General features: G+C 44.2%; 1 protein-coding gene across 1 annotated transcript; it reads left to right on the plus strand.

Annotated features, from left to right (window-relative positions):
- Window positions 1-242: 242 nt before the first annotated feature.
- SRM (spermidine synthase) lies at window positions 243-24,130 on the plus strand. Its single transcript, XM_073603462.1, has 8 exons — window positions 243-463; window positions 3,943-4,063; window positions 6,996-7,088; window positions 10,092-10,245; window positions 12,216-12,299; window positions 15,767-15,912; window positions 19,057-19,179; window positions 23,087-24,130. The coding sequence occupies exons 1-8, from the start codon at window positions 291-293 to the stop codon at window positions 23,102-23,104; spliced, it is 912 nt and encodes a 303-aa protein (XP_073459563.1). The 5' UTR covers window positions 243-290; the 3' UTR covers window positions 23,105-24,130.
- Window positions 24,131-25,742: the final 1,612 nt, after the last annotated feature.

The following is a 25,742-nucleotide window of genomic DNA, read 5'->3' on the forward strand; positions in this document are numbered from 1 at the left end:
TCATATACAGAGCTTAATATTACTTCTCGCATTTCCGCAAGAGTTCGGCCTTCCAGCTTGTTTGGCCCCGTATAGTCATTAAGAACCTAGTGCGGGCAAATCTCTTTGAAGAGTGGATTAGCAGCAGTTATTGCTACATGGCTCTCAGCCTGGTCCCTTTTTTTTGTGCCCTTATTAAAGATGGCGGCCGCAGTACGAGAGAGCCTGCGGCTCCCCACGTGGCGAAGCAACCTACACTGCTAGACGTCCGGCCCCGCCTCTCCCGCTGTCTGATTGGCTGCCCCGGGCACATGTTAGTGTGCGGCGCGGTGCTGCGGGCAGAACTGAGAATGGAGGTGCCGGTGCGGGATGGCTGGTTTCGGGAGACGTGCAGCCTGTGGCCCGGGCAGGCCATGTCCCTGCAGGTGGAAGAGGTGCTGCACCACAGCAAGAGCCCTTTCCAGGAGATCCTGGTGTTCCGGAGGTGAGGGGCCCAGCCTATGGGGGACCACACACTGCTCATCCCTATATACCTGTCTATGTATGACTGCTGTCACTATGTGTGCAGAGGGTGGGGCCTGTCCTGTATGGGGGTGCATAATAAAATATATAATCACACACCTAGCCTAAGGTTACATCTGAACATGCACAGAATCGCACCACTCCTTAGTGGATATGTGGGTGGGGTGCTGTTAATTCTTAATGGCACCCCCGCAAATTGGCATCCGCGCATGCCAAACTGCAACGGCACAGCAGCACAATGTGGGTCGGTGCTGCACGATCCTACAAAAAAAGGGTCGGAGACCCCTTTCTCCACATTTCACACAGGTAGGGCAAGCCATTTGAAATGACTGCGACTTTCCTATGCGCGACGCATGCGTAAATGTGAACCCAGGCCAAGACCATCACCTGGTATAAAGGAGAAACCCCCGATCTCCACTGTGTATATAGAACAGAATAGTCCAGTCCCTGCAGCACCTGTCAGCCTTTGGTCACACCGCGTGTGGCTTTGAAAGCATGTGACTGCACTTGAAGCTGCACAATTTCAAAGCTGCAGGACAGTGCGGCTTGAAAGACATCTGTGCGACCTTATGCACAGATGTCTATGCAAGTTGCACTAGAACTTGCAAAAAAAAAAAAAAGTAGCGCAAGAACTCCTTTCAAAATCGGTATGACTCTGATGGAGTCGGGAGGTCGCACCAATTTGACTGCTTCCATTGCGGACAGTAGGGTGCGACTTGTCATGCAATTTTTGGGACTTGTCAAATTCACATGCAAGTCACACCGGTGTGACCTGGGGCTTAATGTATTCAGGATGAGCAACTCCTCTGTGGACGACTCTCCCCGCACCCGCTGTCAGAATTTGAAAACAGCAGGGCTGCGCCCATATGGCCACGTCATTCATTCAGTTTCCTGTGAATGAATGCCTACAAGTACTGTGCGCCATTGCAGCTAACAGCTTGTAGTTCTCAATGAACTGTGAGGGTTCTAGTGAGTCCATTAATAGACATCGATTAACCCCAATTTAATGAGTTTTTCTGTAAATTCGAAATCTGAAATAACTAATAACTTAACTATTATAGGTATTGGAATTTCCTTACAAATTTGGCTGTTAGTGAACATAACACATACGAATTTATCCAAAACTACGAATTATCCGGAATGATGAATGCCGCATCTAAACAAATGGAACGTAAGGAATTAATAATACTAATAATAATTTTATCATCTTATTATAATTTTTTTTATTATTATTAATTCCTTACGTTCTATTCGTTTAGATGCGGCATTCATCATTCCGGATAATTTGTAGCTTTGGATAAATTCGTATTTGTTATTTTCGCTAACAGCCAAATTTGAAAGGAAATTCCAATACCGATAATCTAAGAGTTGTTATTCGTTAGTCTTTCTAATTTTCTTTTTTCGGCTTTTCAAATTTACGAATTGCAATCATAACAAATGACCCAAAAAACGGGGGGAGGTGGGGGGGGGGAATGAATGAATTAAACAATTTTTTTTTTTTTTTTTTTTAACTGGTACAAAATATGTTTATTTTTTTTCAAAAGGTGAACTTATCTTTTAAGCCAGTGGTCATCAACCCTGTCCTCAGGACCCACTAACAGGCCAAGTTTGCAAGATAACTGAAATACATGACAGGTGATATCATTTGCTGCTCAGTGAATTCTAGTCTTCATCTCCCCCAAGGTAATACATAAAACCTGGCCTGTTAGTGGGCCCTGAGGACAGGGTTGATGACCACTGCTTTAAGCCATGGGTGTTCAACCTGTGGCCCTCCAGCTGCTGCACAACTACAAGTCCCATGAGGTATTGCAAGCCACTGACAGTTACAAGCACAAGTCTCAAAGACAGAGGCATGGTAGGACTTGTAGTTCCACAACAGCTTGGGGGCCACAGGTTGAGCACCTACGCTTTAAGCCATGGGCACTCGACTTGCGGCCCTCCAGCTGTTGCGCAGCTACAATTCCCATCATGCCTCTGCCTTTAAGAGTCATGCTTGTAACTGTCAGCCTTGCAATGCCTCATGGGACTTGTAGTTCAGTAACAGCTGGAGGCCACAGGTTGAGCACGCCTGCTTTAAGCTCATCTTTCAGAGTTGTTTCAAATAGGAATGTGCATGTTCCCATGTGAACACCAGCGATGCTTGTTCATTTGAATGGGTTGCAAAACGCACCGGACCGCAAAAAAGTAGTGGTTGCACTGCAGTTTGGTGCGCACAAACGCACAGTTTGTGATCTGTGTTTGGGGTGCTGTAACAATACATTGCCACTTGCATGCAGATCACAAGAGCAGCGCGCAGGTGGCATAAAGTTGCATCTCCAGCAGCAGAACACAGTGATTATTGCTTGCGGTTATAGCTGCCGTCAGTAATTACATGTAAGAAATCTGACAGGCTGGTTGTACCCAAGTAGATCGACCAGCCTGCCAATAGATGCATCAAATCTCAGGTGGTCCCTGCTGAACCAACCAAGACTCGATCCATCTATGACTGGCTTTAGGTGCCATAGTATCCACTTGTGATCCTCCTGTTTACATTCCTTGTAATAGGAATAAAAGTGACACTTTTTTTTTTTTTTGTCTTGTCACTTTTATTAGTATTACAAGGAATGTAATCATCCCTTGTAATAGGGAAAAAAAGCATGACAGGTCCTCTTAAATATGAGATCTGGGGTCAAAAAGCCCTGCAATTTAAAAAAAAAAAAGTAAAAAGATAAATGAGAAAAAAAGGAAAAATAAACATTTTTAAACGCGGTCCGGTCGAGTTTGCGTGCAGAAGCGAATGCATATGTGAACAGCGCCTGTATATGAATGACACATGTGAGGTATTGTTGCGATCGGTAGAGCAAGAGCAATAATTCTAGCCCTAGACCTCCTCTGTAACTCAAAACCTGTAGAATATTTATTTATTTTTATTTTTTTTATTGTAAACGTCACCTATGGAGATTTTTCAGGGTAAAAGTTTGTTGCCATTCCACAAGCGGGCACAATTTTGAAGCGTGACATGTTGGGTATCAATTTACTCGGCATAACAATCTTTAACGATATAAAAAAAATTGGGCTAACTTTACTGATTTATTTTTTCCAAAAAAAGGGCGCTTGTAAGACTGCTGTGCAAATATGGTGTAACACAAAGTATTGCAATGACCGTTATTTTATTCTCTAGGGATATATGTTATGTTATATTATATTTATATTTAAATGTTTGGGGGGTTCTAAGTAATTTTCTAGCAAATAAAACGTTTTTTAACTTCTAAACACCAAATCTCAGAAAGAGGCTCGATCCTTGAGTGGTTAAATGATGTGATCGGTGTTTGCACCTGTCCCTCTCATAATGGGGGATCTGTTTTCATTCAAGTACTGGGCTCTGTCCTAAGCTGTGATCTTGCACATTGAATGATGGTCTATGGCGTGTGCACTGAGTGTATGTAATCTGACTCTCTGCAGTAAGACTTACGGGAACGTGCTGGTTCTGGACGGATTAATTCAATGCACAGAGAGAGATGAGTTTTCCTACCAAGAGATGATCGCAAACCTCCCACTCTGCAGTCACCCAAATCCACGCAAGGTACAGTACTGCTATCTGCTCTAGTGGCCCCTTTTGCTTCAACGGGGGCATTAACAAAGCCTCCTGTACCATTATACCAACCATGCAGGTAACTGGCAAAGCATAAGAAGCAGTTAGGACTTTTTGTGCCACCCGTGCCAATTTCTATTTCCGTGTGACATAGGAACTGGTGCGGGTTCTGCACATAATGAAGGGACTGCATCAGTTTTCAATGTAGAAAACTGCCACAGATTCCTGACCTTGTGTACAGGATGTCAGCTGTCTGCTAGTAAACTGGCAGGCAGCTCTCATGCCCCTCTCTGCCCATGTAGTGAAAACCCCACATAGGCAGAGCCTGCCTAAAGGCAATCTGAGGCTTGGATCTGATGGATTTACAGTGATGCATCTTCCTTCAATGAATCCGATATGTAATGAAAAACTTGAGCAGTGGGTGTTATTAGAATCATGGTGAGATTCAATACGAAACCTAAAGTAAAGGGGGGGGGGGGGAGTGGGAGTATTTGGTGGCCAACTACAAGAAACGTCTGACCTCTGTGATTGCCAACAAGGGTTTCTCCACCAATGCTAAGTCATGTTCTGCGAAGGGGTCAAATACTTATTTCATTTAAAATGCAAATCAATTTATAACTTTTTTTTTTTTTAAGTGCTTTTTTGTTTTGTTTTTTTCCTGGATATTTTTGTTCTGTCGCTCACTGTTAAAATAAACCTACCAATAAAATTATAGACTGATCATTTCTTTGTCAGTGGATAAATGTACAAAATCAGCAGGAGATCAAATACTTTTTTCCCCCTCACTGTATGTTATCTCTTTAGCCACTTGCTTACAGGGCACTTAAACCCCCCTCTTTTCCAGACCAATTTTCAGCTTTCAGCGCTGTTGCACTTTGAATGACAATTGCGCGGTCATACAACACACTACCCACATTTTTTCCCCACAAATAGAGCTTTCTTTTGGTGGTATTTGATCACCTCTGCGGTTTTTATTTTTTGTTAAAAAAAAAATGTAAAAAGACTGAATATAAAAAAAAAAAAAAACAGGTAATATTTCTCCTTCATTGATGTACGCTGATGAAGTGGCACTGATCTGTTACACTGATAGGCAGCACTGTTAGGTGGCAAAGATGAGGCATAATTGCCTCTTCCACTTCGGGACCTTTGTCCCTCTCATCTGAGCCGGTGATCGGCTTTTTTTTCTACTCGCGCTATCAGCGTGAGTAGAAAAAAAAAAAAGATTACCGATCTTTTTTTGTTTACATCAAGTGATCAGCTGTCATTGGCTGACAGCTGATCACATGGTAAGGGGCCGGGACCGGGGGGGGCGGGGATCTGCGGATATTTTCTGCGGCTATCTAAGCGTGGAAGTGGCTGCAGATACCTGTATTAGACCGGTATCTGCACCCCCCCCCCCCACTTTAGGGTGGAACTCCGCTTTAAAACATTAGACACTTTGGGGTTGATTTACCAAAGACAAATCCACTGTGCACTACAAGTGCATTTAGATATACAGCGACTGCACTTCCGAGGGGAAGATCTGAAATGAGGGGAAGCGCTGCTGATTTGATCACCCAATCGTGTGAAAGCTAAAATGCTGTTCGTTTTTTTTTTTTTTTTAATTTTCCTTGCGTGTCCCCCTCAGATCTACAGCAACTGGATTTCCAAGTGCACTTGCCTTTAGTAAATAACCCCCTGAGTCTCTTCTGCATTAAAGTTACTTGTCTGTCTGCCCTTGAACAGTGAGCTGTGCATGTGCAGCTCATTGTACACATTTAGCAATGCAGAGCTGACTAAAATCTTTGACGTCACAGGAGTGACGACATCTCGGCCTGGCCAATGAGATCGGCTGGCGATCCGTACCTAGAAGCCAGCCGCTCAAAGAGGTGAGTGGGGAGCTTCCGGGACACCGCATTACTTTACTGAAGGTGAGTTTAGTTTTGCCTTAACCACTTGCCTACCGGGCACTTTCACCCGCTTTCTGCCTAGGCCAATTTTGAGCTTTCAGTACTGTCACTTTGACAATTGCATGGTTATGAAACGCTGTGCCCAAACTAAATTTTTATTTATTTGAGACAGCTTTCTTTTGGTGGCATTTAATCATCGCTGGGTTTTTTTTTTTTTTTTTTTTTTTTTTTTTTTTTTTGCTAAACCAAATAAGGCTGAAAATTTTGAAGGGGGGGGGGGGGGGGGGATTTTTTGATATAAAATTTGTATGAAATTTTTCTCCGACACTGATGATCGGGATGCTGATTGTCAGTGCAAATGTCCCTTGTGTGGATTTGCTGACTTTCAGCTCTCAGTGTGAGAGGAGGATTGCCAATAACCGGCAAATCCTGTTAACATCTGTGATCTGACACAGCTGATCACGTGGTAAAGAGCCGCCAAAATTATTTTTTTTTTACCCTGATCACAGATCGGTGCCCATGTGTGCCGCAGGCAGCGCCAGCATGGGAGGACGTCATGTGACGGCCTCCTGGCAAAGTGTGGCTGTGCTGTAGTTGTCATTCGGCGAGGTCACCAAGGGTAAGGTAAAAAGGACTCTATACATTTGTTAGCCCCCCTTCACTTTTTTTTTTTTTTTTTTTTTTCTTATTTTCACAGATGGTGGGAGGGGGTTAAAATAGGGGCTCAACCACCTGCTTTTACTGCCCAGCTCCTTTCCCACAGCTTTCCTTGTGAACGAGTCCTTTAAACTTTTTTTTTCTATAGAGGTTTTTGTTACAGATCCCTCCCAGTTGTCAGCTGTAGAATGTATGCGATGGTTAATCCATTCTTTATGCATCTGCACCCTATTTCGACAAGCAAATACGTTTTACATTTGTTGGCTACAGCAGATATTATTATTTCTATGGCCAGCTTTATATTAAATCTGCCTAGGGGGAGGGAGAGGAGATTTAATTGCACTTTCTCATCACTGATTGTCTGTACTATATGACAGGTCCTCATCATCGGAGGAGGGGACGGCGGAGTCCTGCGGGAGGTGGTGAAACATCCGTGCGTGGAAACGGTCGTACAGTGTGAGATTGATGAGGTAACATGGAACGTGTAGCATGAATAGTGGTTATCGTTTTCAGAATGCTTAGTGGGCTTTAATGCTGGGAGGTGGAGCAGCTTCCCAATCACTGTGATTGGCTCTCGCAGCAGTCAAATGATTGGGAGCCTGTTAACATCTGAGCCATTAAAGTGATCGTTAAGCTTCAAATATTTATTAAAACAATGAACATGTTCTACATGCTCTGTGTAATAGTTTTGCACAGAGCAGCCCCAATCCTCTTCTTGGGTTCCTCCACCGGCACTCCCCCATGGAAAGCCCCACTTTTTTTTTTTTTGAGCCACTTGTACGGGCTCTATCCTGAGCCACCCTGTCTGCATCTATTGACACGGATAGAGCAGCTTGGGCCCCGCCCTCTGCTCCCTCATCACAGAATTTGATTGACAGCAGCAGGGAGGTTTTCTTTACCCTAATGCAGAAAATGCATTAAAGGAGAAGTCCAGCCTGAGCTCGTTTGGCTGAGCTTCTCCTATGGATCACAGGAGTGCAATTCGTTTTGCACTCCTGTGACCCATTTTCAGCAGAGAGCGGTCTGATGTCACAGGAATCGGTCCAGGCGCCGCGTCATCCCGACAATGGAAGTCCAGATCTGCCAGGTGCCTGGCCGCTCCCCGCCCCTCCACATCCCAGTGCTCCAATGAGCCCACGGGGGGGGGGGGGGGTAGAGCAAAGGGCTATGAGAACCAAGCCATTGGCTGTGTTCGATCGCTTGGTTCTCAGTGCAGAGGTGCCAAGGTGACTGATGCTACCTTCACTGAGGTAAGTATGATGCTGCAAAGAAAAAAAATCCCATACTTCTCTTTTTTGGTATTTAAAGGTGTTTTTTTTTTTTTTTTTTGTTCTGTGCAGTAGTTTTGCACAGAGCAGCTCTGATCCTCTTTTTGGGTCCCCCACCTCGAGCAGTGCCCCCAGAGAAAGCCGCTTGCCCTGGGGGTACCGCTGCGTGCTCGCTCACGAGCCAGTGCTCTATGCGTCCATAAGACAGAGCCGCAGCTTTTCCCTGCCCCCCGCTCTCTCCTCATTGGCTGTGATTCACAACAGTGGGAGCCAGTGGGCTGCTGTTGTCTCAGCCAATGAGGGAGAGTCCTGGGACAGCTGAGGCTATTGTGAACCTTGCTAGATGGAGATGGGGCTCAGGTAAGAATTGGGGGGGGGGGGGGGAGATAGCTGCTGCACACAGAAGGTTTGATTACCTTCATGCAAAGAATGCACGAAGGTAAAATAAAAACCTTAAGTGCTGCATGGGTTAACTGCTGATTTACTTACTCAATCCTAGCACAAGAGCAGTCCGGCGCTCCAGTGATCTGGAATAGTGGATTGTTCTGACGTCATCAAGCCCAGAGCACATTCCATAGACCAGGAACAGTCCGCCGCTGGACCATGAAGGATCAGGTGGCTATAGAGCTTTCTCCTCACCCCTAGACAAAAACGACCAGTTGACCTGTGCAGTGCGGGCACAGCCCCACTCTATGGGAAAACTTCTTCTTCTTTTTTTTTTTTGTTTTTTTTTTCTCTTCTTTGCTTGGAGTTGGGCTTTAAAGTCATAGTAAACTTTGTAAAACCAAAAAAAAAATACATTTATGAGACTTGCCTTTAAAACGAAGCCCTCCAGTGGCGCGCTGTCACCACTGCAGAGGCTTCCATCTTCACCCGGTCTTCCAAAGATTCCCCGAGTTCCTGAATGACATAGTAAGGTTGAATAAAGACACCAGTCCATCCAGTTCAACCTGAGGGAGTGTGGGTGCGTGTCTACAATTGTCACTATCCCTGTACATTGTGTCTCATTTAAGATACAGTATGCCTTTCCTTCAGAGCGCAAGTGCCGGTGATATCACCGGCTGCTGCTCGCTAGAATATCTCCTAAATTGTGCACGTTTAGGAGAGATTCATTTTGCTTACAGGAAAGCTTTATTATAAACTTGCCTGTAGGTAAAAATGGCATACGTGACTTTACTACCCCCTATAATTAAAAAAAAAAAAAAAAAAAAAAAAAAAAAAAACTTTAGAACCACTTGCACTCCAGAAGATTCCCCCCCATCCCTCCCTCATGATCAGGCCGTTCTTTGCAATACAGTACTGCTTTACTTTAACTGACAATTGCATGGTAGTGCGACGCTGTACTCAAATAAAATGTTTGTTTTTTCCCCCCCGCAACTAGAGCCTTCTTTTAGTGCTATTTGATCACCTCTACGGTTTTTAGTTTTTGAAACAAAGAAAGACAAGTTTGGAAAACCAATATTTTTTTACTTTCTGCTATAAAACACATCCAGTTGTAAGAAATGACATTTTGTCATCAGTTCAGGCCAATATGTATTCTGCTATATATATTTTTGGTAAAAATCCCGATAAGCGTGTATTGATTTGCGCAAAAGTTATAGTGGCTACAATCTGAGAGGTAGAGATTTTATTTTTGTCTAGTAACGGTGGCGATCAGCAACTTTTATAGCAGGACTGTGTGATATTGAAACGGACACTTTTTTTTTTTTGGGAACAGTGATGCTAATACCTTGATCAGTGCTAAATAAGCACTGTCACTGGCTGGGAAGGGGTTAACATCAGGGGGTGATCAAAGGGTTAACTGTGCTTACTCACTGTGGGGGAGGTGATTTGACTAGGGGAAGGTAAAGACCTGTGTCCCTGCTTTGCAGGAACACAGAATCCATACCTTCCTTTCAGACAGCACTGCAGTCTGCCAGATTGCCATTGTGCCTGTACTCTATAATCGGTGGGTGCCGGTGGACATCGAGTTTGCGGTATCTGCCGCTGTGTATGTGATTACAGCGGGAGCGGTTCGCCGGCAGCGCAATCCAGACCCGAAGGTGTCAGATCATGTGCTAGGTATGTGATCTGGCACAGAGCGGCCGCCGGCGACCCACTCCCGCTGTAATATGTACGGTGGGTGGGCGGTCTGCAAGTGGCTAAAGAACTTGCCATTGGAGTAATACACTTTTTTTTTTTTTTTTTTTTTTTTTTTTTGCGCAGGAAGTCATTAATGTCTCCAAGAAGTTCCTCCCAGGGATGGCGGTGGGGTACTCCAGTCCAAAGCTCAGGCTACACGTGGGTGATGGCTTCCAGTTCATGAAACAGAACCAAGATGCTTTTGATGTCATCATCACAGACTCCTCCGACCCTGTAGGTAAGACACTGAAAGTCCAACTGAAATCTCATTTTTAATCCAATATATACATGTAGGTGCATCAAACAAAAGCTGTGCAATGTCTTACTACATCCTGAGTAGAAAAGCCTGTCCCCTGCCAGCACGCTGCAGAGAAGCTCTTTGTAAAAAACGGTGCCGTCTTCATAGGTCTGACACATCCCCTGCAGAGGTGGTGCTAGAGCTCTCCAATGAGTAGACAGAATGGGCTTTGTTTATAGATGGAGAGTCAGACCTGCAGAGAGACCACTGCTTTTTCTTCTCTGCTTTTATTTAGGGTGTCGCATAGTGAAACTTTGTTCATGTCTCTGCAGAGCAGTACATGCAGTGACCGGCCACTTTTATTAGGTACCCCATTCCATATCTTAGTAACACAAATTACTAATCAGCCAAGCGCATGGCAGCAACTCAATGCATTTAGGCATCTAGATGTGGTGTAGAAGACTTGCTGAAGTTCAAAACGATCATCGGAATGAGGAAGAAAGGGGATTTAAGTGACTTTGAACATAGCATGGTTGTTGGTGCCAGATGAGCTGGTCTTGTGCTGCTGTGCCATATAGAGTAATGTGGCAGAATTCAGACACGTTGCGTGCGGCCGTTTTTTTTTTTTTTTTCTTTTGCTTCAAGGGGTTATACGGGGTGATGCTTGCAGCTACAGGCATCACCCCAGTACCGTTCTTTAGAGTGGACGGTCAGCTTTATTGTAATGGCAACTGATGCAGCTCAGCAGCTGCTCGGCTGTTATTACAAGCAGCAGGAAGGTACGTCATTCCCCCCCCCCTCTTCGGATGGCCAAAGACCCGAACAAAGCCTATGCTTCGTTCGGCTCTTGGATCTACTAACCCAGGATGCGATGTCATGACAACACTTTCCGGATTACTGGCATCCTAAAGGTGCCAGTTTAAAAAAAAAAAAATAGAAAGTATTCGAAAACGCAGATCTTGATGTTTTTTTTAAGTGCAGAGGAGGGGTTTGGGGGTCTTAGACCCTCGATCCCTCCATAAAGAGTACTTGTCACAAGGGATGTTTTACATTCCTTGTGACAGCAATAACAGTGATTTAAAAAAAAAAAAAAAAACTAAGGGCTGTGTAAAAATTACATTTTAAATGTACAGAATATTGGTAGAGTTTATCGGCCTAAGAGGTGGCCGAGATGTCGGTATCGTATCGGCACTGAAAAAATGATATTGGGTGATCCCTATAATAAGCCCATTAATGCTGCACTTTGCTGGCGCCCCCTTGTGTTCCTTTTGTGCTTCTAAAGGTTCGTTCCTGTCTCGGGTGGAGCTGCCTGCTGAAGTACATCACCCTTTCTATGGGATTTTTATGAACTACCTATGCTACACAAGCATATCTTCGCATTTCATCTAGGGAGGTAGAGGCCAACTAATGTTAGTGCGTTAGCATTTGTTTGCTCCACAATATTTCTTTTATGCAGGAAAAAATGATTCTGCTTTTGCCGCTGTATTTATGAGATCAAGCGCTAGAGTAGACCCTCTGAAGCTCTGCCAGATCTATGGGAAGGGATGCCCACTGTGTATGTGTGCGCTCCACCCTCCCTTCCCACATGTGCTAGATCTCAACTGTAGTTGGCTGTGCTGAGACCTTGCAGAGGGTGTACATGCTCTCACAAATGTCTCCTGAGAAGCCTACATCATGCATCCCAGGAGGCAGTTTGTGAGATGTTGTGGTGTAGGGCCTCTGCCAGAGATGTGTATTCAGGGGGACGTCATTCTGGCCTAGGCCATCTAAAGTTCCACTTTAATAAAGCAATCTGGAAACTGGTTCTCTACATACACTTGTATTGTAATACACTTTACATCCTATGTATTCTAATGGGATTTACTCTACTCTAATGGGAGTGTAAACTGGTTTGGGAAGGACTGTTCTTGTACCTCTATTTCCTGCACTGACCATTTCCATCCATACTGTCCCATTTTCATTATTGGCAGGTCCTGCCGAGAGTCTCTTCAAAGAGTCTTATTACCAGCTGATGAAGACGGCGCTGAGAGACGGCGGGATCCTCTGCTGTCAAGGTAACTGTCACCACATTTTAGGGAGAGGTTATTTTTCATTTACATTAATTGCAGCTGTGAGGATCTCTAATTTTCGAAATTGGGGGGGGGGGGGGGGGATCCTTTTTATCTTTAACCTTTTTGCTTCCATAGATGTGTCATACAGGGGCAGCAGTGCAGTCTTTAAAGGGTTAGTTCACCTTTACATCTGTAGATAGTAAAAAAAAATAAAACTGCAACTCTGAAGTTGACTAAAGCCTTTGGTCATTTCCATACCTTATGAAGCCTGATTGGGAAAACTCCCATGACGTTGGTAAGTGAGGCCCAGTCATCAGTGCTCACCTCCACCATCAGAGGAATGAGTTCTCAAATCCTGAACTCAGAACTACTGCATCAGGGGAGAGGGCGAGCATGTGAGGGGGTTTGAATTAGAGGTCGACCGATATATCGGCCGATATTTGGCTTTTTTTACTTAATCGGCATCGGCCGATTGTGCTGATAAAAAAAAGCCGATTATACCTTCAGCGGGACTTGCAAATGACTTCTGTAATAGAAGTCAATTGCAAGTTGTCTGAAGGTTTCTTCTCTCCTCCTCTGGGCAGCCAAATCTGATAAGAATATACATTGTATCTCTTTCAGGTTCTTTTATCAATAGACTGAACTCCGTGGAGAAGTTCTCAGTTTAACCCTTTAAAAACTAAATCTTTTCTGACACTTGTTGCTTACAAGTAAAAATCCTGTATTTTCTGCTAGAAAATCACTTAGAACCCCCAAACATTATATATATTTTTTTTAGCAGAGACCCTAGGGGATAAAATAGCGGTTGTTGCAATATTTTATGTCACACGGTATTTGCGCAGCGGTCTTTCAAACGCAATTTTTTTGGAAAAAATACACTAATGAAATTAAAAAAAAAAAAAAAGCAGTAAAGTTAGCCCATTTTTTTTCGTCCAAAAGTTTTGATTACCTGTTTTTGTGTATTTAATATTTAAGATAGTTATTTTTTTTTTAATCTAAATTATACATACAAGTGAACTGATTGGAGGTTTGTTTTGTTTAATAAATGTTTAAATATAAAAAATTTTCTGTATCACTTATTACTTAGGGCTGCTTTCACACTGGAGCGGGCAGGCGTTGATGGTAAAACGCTGTTAGTTTTAGCGGCGCTTTACCGTCATTTTAGCGGCGCTATTCGGCTGCTAGCGGGGCGCTTATAACCCAGCTAGCGGCCGAAGAAGGGGTTAAATGCGCCCCTGAAGCGCTGCTGCCGAAACGCTTTGCAGGCGCTTCGGCAGCGGTGCGCATTAATTTCAATGGGCAGGAGTGGTGGAGGAGCAGTATACACCGCTCCAAAGATGCCGCTTGCAGGACTTTTTTTTTTTTTTTTAACATCCTGCCAGCACATCGTCTCAGTGTGAAAGCACTCAAGCTTTCACATAGACTGCAGGGGAGCCGTTTTACAGGCCCTATTTTTAGCCCAAAAGCGCCTGAAAAACGCCCCAGTGTGAAAGGGGTCTAACTGTTAGATTTTATGAGATGAAGGGAAAAAAAAAAAAAGAAATCGGCCAAATATATCGGCCCAAAAAAATCGGCATCATATATCGGCCATCGGCCACCGCGATTTCTAAATATCGGCTTTGGCATTGGCCAGAGAAAAACCCATATCGGTCGACCTCTAGTTTGAATCGGAGAAGGACCTCGCTCCTGTGATGGAGGTGAGCAGTGATGACTAGGACTCACTTGGCAATGTCCTGGGAGTATTCCAGTGAGGCTTCATAAGAAGGTATTAAAATGGCCTACACCTATAGCAAGGGTATTATTCATCTTTAGTCAGAGCTGCACAGTTTGTTTGGATCTACAAACATCCCTTACCTGCACAGGCAGGTTTTTTTTGTAAAGGTAAACTAGCCTTTTAAGGCTCCTTTCACACTCGGTATCCAACTGTCCTGCGACCCCCCCCCCCAAGTCGCAGGACATGTGAAATTCAATGTATTTCTATGAGAGCAATTCCTACTGACACTACAGAAGTCGCTGCGACTTCAGAAAAGGTTCCCGCACTGCTTTAGCCCGACTTTTGATGTGGCTTTGGTCCAGAGAATGTTAAGTCAGATCAAAGTCGCATTGTGAAGTCGCACAAACGTGAAAGTAGCCTAAGGGCTCTTTCACACTGACGATCCGTATGTCCGTCTTTCATCCTTCCGTTTTCGGATGAAAAACGGACATACATGTATTCCTATGGAACATGTCCGCTGACATCCGACCCGCTCCGATCCGAAAAGTGTAACGGAGGAAAACCCTACTTTTCCATCCGTTATCAGATCGGGTGACGACTGACTCTACGGTCCTTCATCATCCGATCCCCCATAGGGGAGAGCGGTGCTCTGACAGGTCCGTCGCTGCAAAGTGTGCAGCGATGGACCTGACATCTTCCTGCTCAGCGGGGATCGGCGGAGCGATCCCCACTGAGCAAGCGGGTGTTCACGGGGCAGTCATCACTGATCCGCCCCGTGTGAAAGAGCCCTAACTCGCACTCCCATTAATAGCCGCCAGGACTGTGTTCATTTTTTGTTTTTTGTTGTAAGCAATCCAGCTGCTTTACAGCCCCTCAATCACTTACACCAGGGGTAGGCAACCTCAGCCCTCCAGCTGTTTTGAAACTACAAGTCCCATGAGACATTGCAAGACCCTGACAATCCCAGGCATGACTCCTAGAGGCAGAGGCTTGAAGGGATTTGTAGTAACACCACAGCTGAAGGGCCGAGGTTGCCTACCCCTGTCTCGCACCATTCCTCAACCTCCCCTCATCCTGAAATGATTGCTCCTCCCTTTTCCCCTGCCATCTATCCCAGGATCCGCTGTCCCACCTGTGGTCCTGGGACTAGCAAGGTGGGTGCGGATGATAATCAGTGACCCTCTATTTGTTCCTTTCCTCCTGTGAACGGGTACAGAAACAAGAATTGTATGTATGTAGTCTTTATTTATGACAAAATTTAAAAATGATACAAACAGTAATAGCTTATTCACACATTTTGAAAAGCATGGGTCAGTTAAGCAGACTGATGTGGGCGTTGTTATGCCACATACACCTTATTAATGCAAAAAATATTTCATGCCAGGGGACAGATTATATGGCTGGCACACAACTTACCGATGCTGGCATAGGCATAATAGGGGTTATGATCATGTGATTGGAAAGCTCCTTATTGCAAGCAGTGATGGGTAGCTTTCTGTTAGCCACCAGTAACTGTCTGCAGGGAGTGCTCTTGGCACAGCACTCAAACGGCATTCAGGTTTTCTGTTAGTTTATGTAACGCAGGATAATGGTTACCTCTTGGCGTCTGTTGCCAACATTAGGGACATTGCTGTGTTTGAGCTGCTGCCAGCAATCTCTCACAGGACAAATGTAAACCCAATAGGGGGCGATCTTCACCCCCTCCACTCATTCTTGTTTCTCTTCTCTTTTTTTTTTTTTTTTTTTTTTCTTCTAGGTGAATGTCAGTGGCTGCATCTGGACCTCATTAAGGACATGCACAAGTTCTGCAAATCTCTCTTCCCGGTGGTAGAATATGCTTACTGCACCATCCCAACCTACCCCAGTGGCCAGATTGGCTTCATGCTGTGCAGTAAAAATCCTGTGAGTTTGTTTCCTGCCCACCAACTCGGTCATGTACTAGTGTTTCCAGTGAAAAAATGTATTCCTACCTCTCTGCCTTTTTAAGCTTCCTTAGAAAAATGTGTTCCTCTAGTAATGGAAGTCCTGAGCTGGCAGACCATGTTCCCTCACCCCATGCATGTTCTTCATGGCTTACTTCTCATTGTTGAAATGGACATACATTTAAAGTGGATGTAAACCCGAGAAATTTTTTTTTTTTTTTTTTATTATCCTACTGTAGAGTATAAGATTTCCTATCATTTGAGCCCAGTCTTGCCACAAAGAGTTAATCCATCTCTGAGCAATCCTCTTTTATTGTTCAGTGAGAGAAATCTTGACAAACTGAGAAACTTTGTCAAATCCTCCCCCTTGCTGTGAGTGACAGGTGATTTACATATCTCGTGCACTAGCCTAAGAGACATACATTATTTTTTAATTCCCTCCCCCACTCCTTTCTTCAGCAGCTCTGCAAGGATTGGCTGTTCCACACCTCACCATGATTTGGCATGCTGAAGTCATGTGGTTACTTTCCTGTCTTTTCACTGGATATTAGAGATCATAGCAGAAGTTCAGTGTAAAATACACAGGAGAAAAATGCATATTGACAAGGGGAGTGTAGAGGTGGGTGGGGAGTGTAGAAGAGGGCGGGGAGTCTACTGACATCACGACTCCACCCACCGAGCTCCAGACAACAGACCCACCCACAGAATCTGCAGTTTTTCGGGTCTCATAACAGACAGAGGGGAGACATTTGACAGGTAAAGATACATGCAGGAGGCATCTATATCCTTATAGATAACCCCTATGGCAGTAGTTTAGAAAGGATGACATTGGGTTTACATCCACTTTAATGTATATGTAAACTTGGTAGAACTATAGGCAACACTTTTTTATTTATTTTTTGGGATTGCGGCGGACAAATCGGACACTTTTTTTGGAACCAATGATGTTATTACAGTGACAGTGTATTATTGTACTAATGACACTGGCAGGGATTGGGTTAACACCGGGGTGATCAAAGGGTTAAAGCGGAGTTCCACCCAAAAATGGAACTTCCGTTTTAAGCACTCCATCCCCCTTACATGCCACATTTGGTATGTAATTTTATTTTTTTGTGGGGGTGGGGGCTTTGTTGAGGGGGGGACTTCCTGTCCCCCTTCCGCCAAGGCGACTCCTCCTTTTGCCTTAGGTGGCCCCTCCCTCTAGGCGATCTCTCCTGGGACACGTGACAGGTCCTAGGAGATCGCCTATCCACTCCGGGAGCACAATGCGACTCGCGCATGCGTCGTGCGTGCCCGGCCGTGAAGCCAAAAGCTGTCACGGCCAGTTGGCCAGAGTGGCAATGGAGGCGGAGAGGAGCGGTGCTCCGTTCAGCCGCATCGCTGGACCGTGAAACAGGTAAGTGGTCTATTAAAAGTCAGCAACTACACTTTTTGTAGCTGCTGACTTTTAATAAACATAAAAAGCCTGGAACTCCGCTTTAAGTGTCCCTAGGAGGTGCTTGCTAACTGTGTGGGGGATGGACTGACTGGGGGAACAGAGATCCGTGTTCCTGCTTATTGCGTTCCTGCTATCTCTATCTTCATTCCTGTCAGAACAGCGATCTGCCTCTCTGGGGAACAATCAGCGGGTCCCAGCGGACATAGTGTCTGCGAGACCCACTGATTGGCTTCCTCTCTGGCCAGTCGGCACATGCGCATGCCTCGGCTGTCTACTGCATGAAATTACGTACAGGTACATTGTTTCGTGCAATAGAACCGACCTGCCGCAGTATATGTACTGTGGCTGGTTTGCAAGTGATTAATCTCTAAAATCTCGAGATTAGTATATATAAAAAAGTTTACAAACAGGTTTGCACTTACCTGCTCAGGGCAATGAAATTGCACAGAGTGGCCCCAAACTTCCTCTTCTCCGGTTCCAAGCTGGCAGTGGTGTCTCCAGCTTTCATATTTAGGGGGGGCACATGGGGGGACAGGGACAAAAGTAGGGGGGCAACTATAAAATGTATGTATGTGTGTGTGTGTATATATATATTACTGGGGCCCTTTACTACGACCCCACAATGGCCCTTTCACATGTTCTGCAGTGAGCTCCCTTCCTACTGTATTGGGGTTCCCCAGGGTGGCAGAAAACAAGAGATATATGTCACCAGCATACCAAGAAAATATAAGGATCCAAAGCAGTGGGAGAACTATCAGGGTTGCAAAGGTTGTCTTGCCTCCGGCCCTGGTGTTCTGCCACTGTGGGGTTCCCCAGCCTCCTCTTGCTGTCCTGCCCCTGCTATTGACTGCTCTGGTCTGGCATCTCTTGGAATTTACAGGCTGGTTCTCTTGTCCTAAGGATGGGAGAAATCAGTCTGTTTTTTCAGTAACTGAGTCCTGGTGGAGTCCTTCCTGCAACTCGCTCTTCTCCCTGCCAATAAGGATGCAGGGGAAGGAGCAGATCGGGCGCCCGTGGTTGTGTGAATGCTCGCATTATGCAGTGTCAGCAAGCAGAGGGAGGGGGGAGGAATCACCCGCAGGAGCTGACTGGGGACTCTCTCCCTCTAAGACATTGATTTTTTTTTTTTTTTTATTGGGGGGGGGGGGGGGGGGGCACAAGGTGGGGCACAGCATAATGTTGGGGGGGTCAGGGCCCCCTCTGGCCCACCTTTAGGGACGCCATTGCACGCTGGCGCCCCTGGCTCCTCATCTTCTTGGTGTGCCCCCCCCCCCCCATCCCCCCATAGCAGACAGTTTGGGACACCCCCTGCTCCCTTGTCACAGGATCTGACTGAGAAGCGGGAGCCAATAGCTCAGACAAGCCTGAGAGCTGCTACACACCAGCACAGTGCTGGATCAAGTGAGGACTTGGGTAAGTATAAGGAAAGATTGTGTGTATAATATATTTATATTATATTTTTCTCAATGCAAGGAATGCATTTAAGATTAAAAAAAGTTAAGGTTTTAGAAGCGGTTTAAGATCTTTAACAATGTAATGCCATACAGCCATCTAGACAGGAAGTGGCTGCAGAAGATCATCAGCAATGAACTGTAATGAAGAAAAAGAAAAAAAACTGGCGGGTGTGCGATTTAAGATGCACAAATGAAACTATACAAGGAATTCATGTCTGGTCTCTTGTTGCAGAATACAAGTTTCCGGGAGCCGGTACGGCAGTTATCTCAGGAGCAAGTTGATGAAATGAACCTGCGATACTATAACTCCAGTATTCATCGAGCAGCCTTCGTTCTCCCAGAGTTTACACGAAAAGTAAGACGCTCCATTCGTTTTTGTATTTTCCTGTTGACAAATCTAATCTGAAATAAAATAACTCTGGATGTGAAGTGTGCAGATTGGGATGTAATTGCTTTTGTAGCTTGCAGAGCTGAGAGGTGATGATGGATATGAGATGTTTATACTGACCTCAATCTCTTGTGTCATCCTCATCCTTGTAGCAGTCGGGAAAGGCCAGAGGTATTTTATTGGCACATTCAGCCACCATGCTTATAGTTCAGGGTCACTTAAAGAGACAGTCAACTTTATCCATTGAGGACATAGTGACATTGTCTGTCAAAGGGGTCACCTGACACACTGATACCTTGTCTATGCACCTCCATTGCAGCCGCCACCAAATCCCTGATATCACATGCTTAAAGTCGTTGTGATATTACTACCATCATCGTGTGACGGTGCTTTAGTCTAGTGATTGGCTGCTGGACCTGAATCCATGGGAGGGGGTGACCTGCACCTCTATACCAAGAAGCACAGGTTATTTTCACCAGCCTAGGCAGCAGAGGGGGAACATTAACAAGAGTATTGAGTCACAGTTGCACACACTACATGGAGACATTTTACAGTTTTTTTCTTTTTAAACAAGAGTTTATTCCTTTTTAACATTTTTGAATTTTAACCACTTGCCTACAGGGCACTTCAACCCCCTTCCTGCCCAGGCCAGTTTTCAGCTTTCAGCATTGTCACACTTTGAGTGACAATTGTGTGGTCATATTGTACCCATATTAAATTTGTATACTTTTTTTTTTTTTTTTTTTTTTTTCTCCCACACAGCTTTCTTTTTTGGTGGTATTTAATCACTACCAGGTTTTTTGTTTTGCAAAACAAGACTGAAAATTTTGAATAAAAACAAACCTTTTTCATAGTTTAAGAAAATTTTCCAATCAGGTAATTTTTTTTTTTTTTCTCCACTGATGAGGTTGCACTCTGATAGGTTGGCACTGGTGGGGGTGGGGTGGGGTGGGCTGCACTGTTGGGCGGAACTGATGGGGACCAATGTCCTTTTTAACAGAAGCCAGTTATCGGCTTTCCCCTCTTCTCCTCATGCTAAAAAAAAATGATAACCGGCTTGGGTTTACTACGTGATCAGCTGTCAGCCAATGACAGCTGATCACAGGATGTAAAGGGCTGCTGTGATTTGGCCCTTTATTTACCCCGATCTGTGATCAGCCAAGTCTGAATGACTCGGTGATCATGGGGTGCCTGGGCAGCACAATCGCGGGAGGACGTCCGTGTGCGCCCTTCTGGCATATTACGCCCGCGCTTGTAGCAGTCTTTCAGCTATAGCATGGGCGGGAAGTGGTTAAACCAGGTATAAACCCCTTGTGTTTGTATCAGTGTCGGGATCAGAGATGACTGTTATTACTGAAAAACATTCAGCACTTTGAGACATATAAATAAGTGCAAATGAAACAAACCATACACTAATAGCAGCAACAAAACCAAATAAATAAAAATAAGTGCCACTCTGACTAAATACACTAAGCAAGTCCCATTATATAATATAGTCTTTTTTTTTTTTTTTTTTTTTTATCCTCTGTGCTCCACTTCAGTTTAAGTGATTACACTCCAACTCCTCGTTTATTTGCACTTTGTTTCTCGCAGTGCTGTAAGGTATTGATTAATAGTATTAACAGTGCTGTGTGAATACACATTTTTTTACAAGCAGCAGCAAGGGGATAATTTTGGGATTGAAAGCATTTAAAGTTGCTCAGTTTGCAATGTGCTGTGTACTCTGCAGAAAAGGGAGTATCTGACCGCTCTCTCTAACTACTTCCCGCCTGCGCTATCGCCGAATGACTGCTACAGTGTGGGCTCACTTTGCCATCATATGACGTCCTCCTATGGTTGCGCTTTGGACTCAGCTGATCACAGTACAGGGCCAATGACAGCCGGTCATCTGCTTTCCTTTCCTTATGCTGACAGCATGAGGAAAGCTGATAACCGGCTTGTGTTAAAAGGACATCTACACTGATGATCAGGGCAGTCCCAACAGTGCCCACCAGTGCTGCCAATCAGTGCCATAATTACCTGTTTGCTAAATTTTATAACAAACTATGAAAAGGCGTTTGTGTGTGTGTTTTTGTGTGTGTGTGTGGGGTGTTTTTTTTTTTTTTTTTTTTTTTTTTTTTTTTTTTATTCCGTTTGTTTAGCAAAAAATAAAACCTAGTGGTGATTAAATACCAAAAAGCTCTATTTGTGTGAAAATGAGTGTGGGCGCAGTGTTGCATGACTGCAAAATTGTCATTCAAAGTTTGACAATGCTGAAAGCCAAATATTAAGCCAAAAAAAAAGTTCCCAGTAGGGCATGTGGTTAAAGGATAAATTTCACTTTTTTGTAGAGAAAATAATAAATGTACATATTTTGCCTGGAAAAAAGTGCATTTACTTTTCCTGCAGAAGCCTGGAAAGCATTCCACCTATGTTCAGTGGATCTGGGGGGGAGGGGGCCACAATGTCAGGCCATGACTAAGGACTATTGTCCAAAACGCGTAGGCTGTTTTTTGCAGCACTGTACATGTCTTTTAAAGGAATACTTTTTTTTTTTTTTTTTGTCCTGATTGCTGACCATCCCTTACTCTGGTACGTTGGAGGTGTCGGCAGCATCAAAGTCTGAGCACAGGAGGGAGCTGTTAGGTGTGTAGGTGATAAAACCTTCCCATATGATTTTCCCCAGCTTTCAGCCTGTACCTCCATATGGGCTGTCAGTTTGAAAGCTGTAGGGCTTGTAAATGAACTATAAATGCACTCATCAGCACCCTCGCAGTTCATTTAGAACTAAAAGCCGACTTCTGCAGGTGGCTAAGGGTACTTTTAGTTCAGTCATTCACAAGAAACTAACTGAATGACACGCCATGTGGGTGATGCCATGCTGTTTTTAAACTGTGAATGTGGGGAGAAGATCCCCTGCACACTGAGGGGGCAGGGGATTGGGAGGGAGAGGCAGCAGGAGCTTAAACATGTTACATGTTCCTCCCTTTTTATACTGTGAACTTATCCTTTAAAGCTGAACCTCCCAGGTTTGATCAATTTTGCAAACTTGCATTGGGGCAGCTTGGCTTGATGCAGATTTGTTACCCCTCTGGACACTGACCTTCTCTGATAGGAGGCAGAGAGGTAATGCCTTGTATTCCTTTAAGAAAAAAAAAAAAGTGAGTGACCCGGGGCTTCCCCTCTGTATTTAGTGTGCTGAAGGGAAACCCCTGGAACGGCACCCAGAAATTTTGCAGTGATTACTGTATGTAGGGTTGACTGCTACAGTGATTTACAGCACCCCCTCCTATATACTTGGCAGTGAACCAGGCTGGCCCAATAGAAGCATGCGAAAAGAATTTCTGGCTTTCAGCTTTAACGTTTCTGCTAAATACAATACGTTTCCATAAATAACAAAGCTGCCTCCTGATTGGCAGAGGCAGGCAGATGAAGTCCCGATCTCAGCCATTCACAGGAAGCTTTGTATTTATTCATAGAATACAAAACCCCTGTGAATGGCTGAGCAGCTCTCAGCCAACTATTTTTTGTTTCAGGGTGCTGCTCTGCCGGAACAGTGCTGTAAACAAGGTAAAATAGTTTTAAACAGTGGCCCACCTAGTAGTGAAGGTAATCATTCGATCAGACCAGCTTCGTCCTAACAAACTATTTTAACTTCACTAAAACATGATGATCAGTTTTAAACTGGCTTTACCTTTAGTTTTCATTTGTATCATTTGTTAGAAATTTGCGGAGAGAGGAAACCTTTTTTGGCAGTTTTTCCTCCAGAGGGGGATCTGTCATCGCTTATCTAGCCGTGCGTTTTCTTGGCGAGACCTCCCTGTCAGAGGGAATTGGCGGGCTGGAAGATGCGTCTGTATGGCTGCTGATAACCGTTGTCCTTTTTCTCCGTCAGGCACTCAGCGATGTGTGACGTTCCCAGCAAGGCTGGCGCTTGTCTTTTCAGAGGATCCGGACCTTTTATTGGGAGAGGAGGCCAGGCGTCCCACGAGGATGAGGGAGAGAGCTGGACCTTCCCTCTCCAGGTTGATCGTTCTGTACCAGTGCTGGCAACTGTGACCGGTGAACACGTCTCTTCTCAGGCCTACAATCTATGGGTACAACACATTACATTCAATGCACGCAACTTCAATGCTTCTGTTAACCCTTTCTGCTGCAGAAAACTGACAAGTCAACTGCATCCTGAACTGTTAAAGCCGTGTTTTCTCAACCTGTCTCTGAGGCCCGTTTTAATGTTTTACAGATGGACTTTTCCACGGGTGAAGTTATTAAGGGTCTTGGCCTCTGGATATTCACAGTATTTGAATGGTTGGTGGGTCTTGGATGAGTTCTAGAAACAGACCAGTCTACGTCACGCTGTTATTTCCAGTGCAGGTGGAAACGCCTGCCGGTCTTTTATAGTGTTTGGGAACTCTTTGCATGCTGCTAATCTCCTTTGCCACCTGTTGAGTCCCCTTGTAGGGTGTGACTCTCGCCAGTAGAGGGCGGAATGGCTGAGAGCTTCATCCTTGCTGCTAGAGTCCCCAAAGATTATAAGAAGTTAGCACATACCTCAAAAACCCCTTTCTTAAAATCCCTTTAGGTGGAGTGACCCCTGTATACCGAAGCCATCGGTTTTACTTGTTCAAAAGCACCAGTCATTGCCAGCATAATCGGTATCCTGTATATGTTACATATATCTATATATTTAATACCAGGGCACTGACCCACAAGCTGCTAATCCCCTCCACCATTTTGCTGCTGGTATTTTGGGTAAGACAGAGGTGGGTCTGCGTAGTAATTCTAACCCCCACCACCAACAATGGGTTCTTGCCTAGTTGCTTTGCCTTTGTGAAGGCCAGTTGATTGGAGTTTAGGGATATGGGGGGTGGTAGACATTTGGGTTAAAACGCTGTAATCGCTGGATATTATCGGTCAATAAACAAAACGAAACATTAAAGCCGTGTTTTGTCTTTATTCTCGATATAAATATCTATATCTCCGCATTCCAAAACTTCTTGCTTAAAGGGTAACTCCACTTCCATGGGGGGGGATATAGATTTATATTATTATTATTATTATTATTATTATTATTATTATTATTATTATTCAGGATTTATGCAGCGCCAACAGTTTGCGCAGCGCTTTACAACATGAGGACAGTACACTTGCAATACAAATCAATACAGGAGGGATCAGAGGGCCCTGCTCATTAGAACTTACAATCTTAAAGTGTACAATTGAATGTTATTAAAAATGACCCTTCCTTTTCAATCTGCAGCTCTGTAATTTTCTGTAAAGTGCTTGTGTGATTGGCTCACTGATTTTCCCTGAAGTCTGCACTAAGGCTCCATTCACACCAATTTGTATTTATTTTTAAACATGGGTTCCTATGGAACACATTCACATCACTGCATTTTTGTGCCTCTGCGTTTTTGGAAAGGGTCAAGGCCTTTTTTTTTTTTTTTTTTTTATTTATTGAAGTGTATTTCGTTCCAAAAAATTGCATTTGAAAGACCGCTGGGCAAATACAGTGTGACATAAAATATTGCAGCAATTGCCATTTTATTCCCTAGGGCCTCTGCTAAAAATTATAGATATATAGATATATATATATAATTAATAATGTTTGGGGGTTCCAAGTAATTTTTTTTTTTTTTTTTTTTAGCAAAAAATATTGATTTTAACTTGAAGTGTCAGAAAAAGATTTAGACTTTAAGTGGTTAAACTTCCTGCATTTACACCTTGTTTAAAACTTGGCAGATTGCCCAGGTTATTTGTTTACACAGAGAAGTTTATCCCTTTGATCTAAGAAGGAAGTTAGATACAATGTTTCAAGTTCTAAACTTGGCAGACTGCCTGGATGTTTTCTTTTGACAGTGGAGTGAGCAGATAATCTCTCCACTTGTTTATATGAAAGAATCGTCAAACCCAGCAGGAGAGATCATCAGGGGAGGTGAATCGAGATCACGATTTTTTTAACGATTAATTGTGCAGCTCTAATAGGAGGTGGTGTAGATAAAACATTCCCTGCGTGGTCCAGACTCCTGTGCTCTGTATTTTAAAGGAATTCAGGGAAATTATGCCATATCAGCATGTAATCATTGTATTGTTCCCAGCATTGAGGAGGCTAGGTCCCATGTTTGCCTGTAATGGTATATTTAGGTTTGTCTATCTGTCCCTGGTTCTGCCCCTCTTGAGCCTGTTGATATTGCGTATATCGAGTCCTTAGTGTGTTGGGCCCATTTCGGGCAAAGTAGAGTAATGACCCTTTCGCTATCTGTCTTGTCTAAGTGGAATAATTGTGACAACTGCGATGTAGTAGAGATTGAAATCAGGAAGAGCTGTGCATCTTCTGGTCTGATTTAGGCAAAAATTTGGACCTAAATCGGTGAACAGGGATGCACCAGACCCCGAACTGCAGCCATCCACTTCAGGTAATTATTGACTGCACAAACCACATCAAAAGTATGAAAAGCCTTTTTCTCAGGCTTATGCCAGGGCAAAGGCAACACAATATCCTGGTTAAGATCAAATAAAGAGAACACCTTGGGTGAAAAGGACTACTTGGA

The sequence above is a fragment of the Aquarana catesbeiana genome, linkage group LG10 (assembly GCF_042186555.1).
Source record: "Aquarana catesbeiana isolate 2022-GZ linkage group LG10, ASM4218655v1, whole genome shotgun sequence".
NCBI classification, from domain to species: domain Eukaryota; kingdom Metazoa; phylum Chordata; class Amphibia; order Anura; family Ranidae; genus Aquarana; species Aquarana catesbeiana.

Bases quoted from the DNA above. Each gene is read 5' to 3' on its own strand.
- SRM (XM_073603462.1), top strand. From the start codon at position 291: ATGTTAGTGTGCGGCGCGGTGCTGCGGGCAGAACTGAGAATGGAGGTG. The intron at 4,064-6,995 runs GTACAGTACTGC...ACTATATGACAG, and splicing joins GTCACCCAAATCCACGCAAG to GTCCTCATCATCGGAGGAGG. The intron at 12,300-15,766 runs GTAACTGTCACC...TTTTTCTTCTAG, and splicing joins CGGGATCCTCTGCTGTCAAG to GTGAATGTCAGTGGCTGCAT.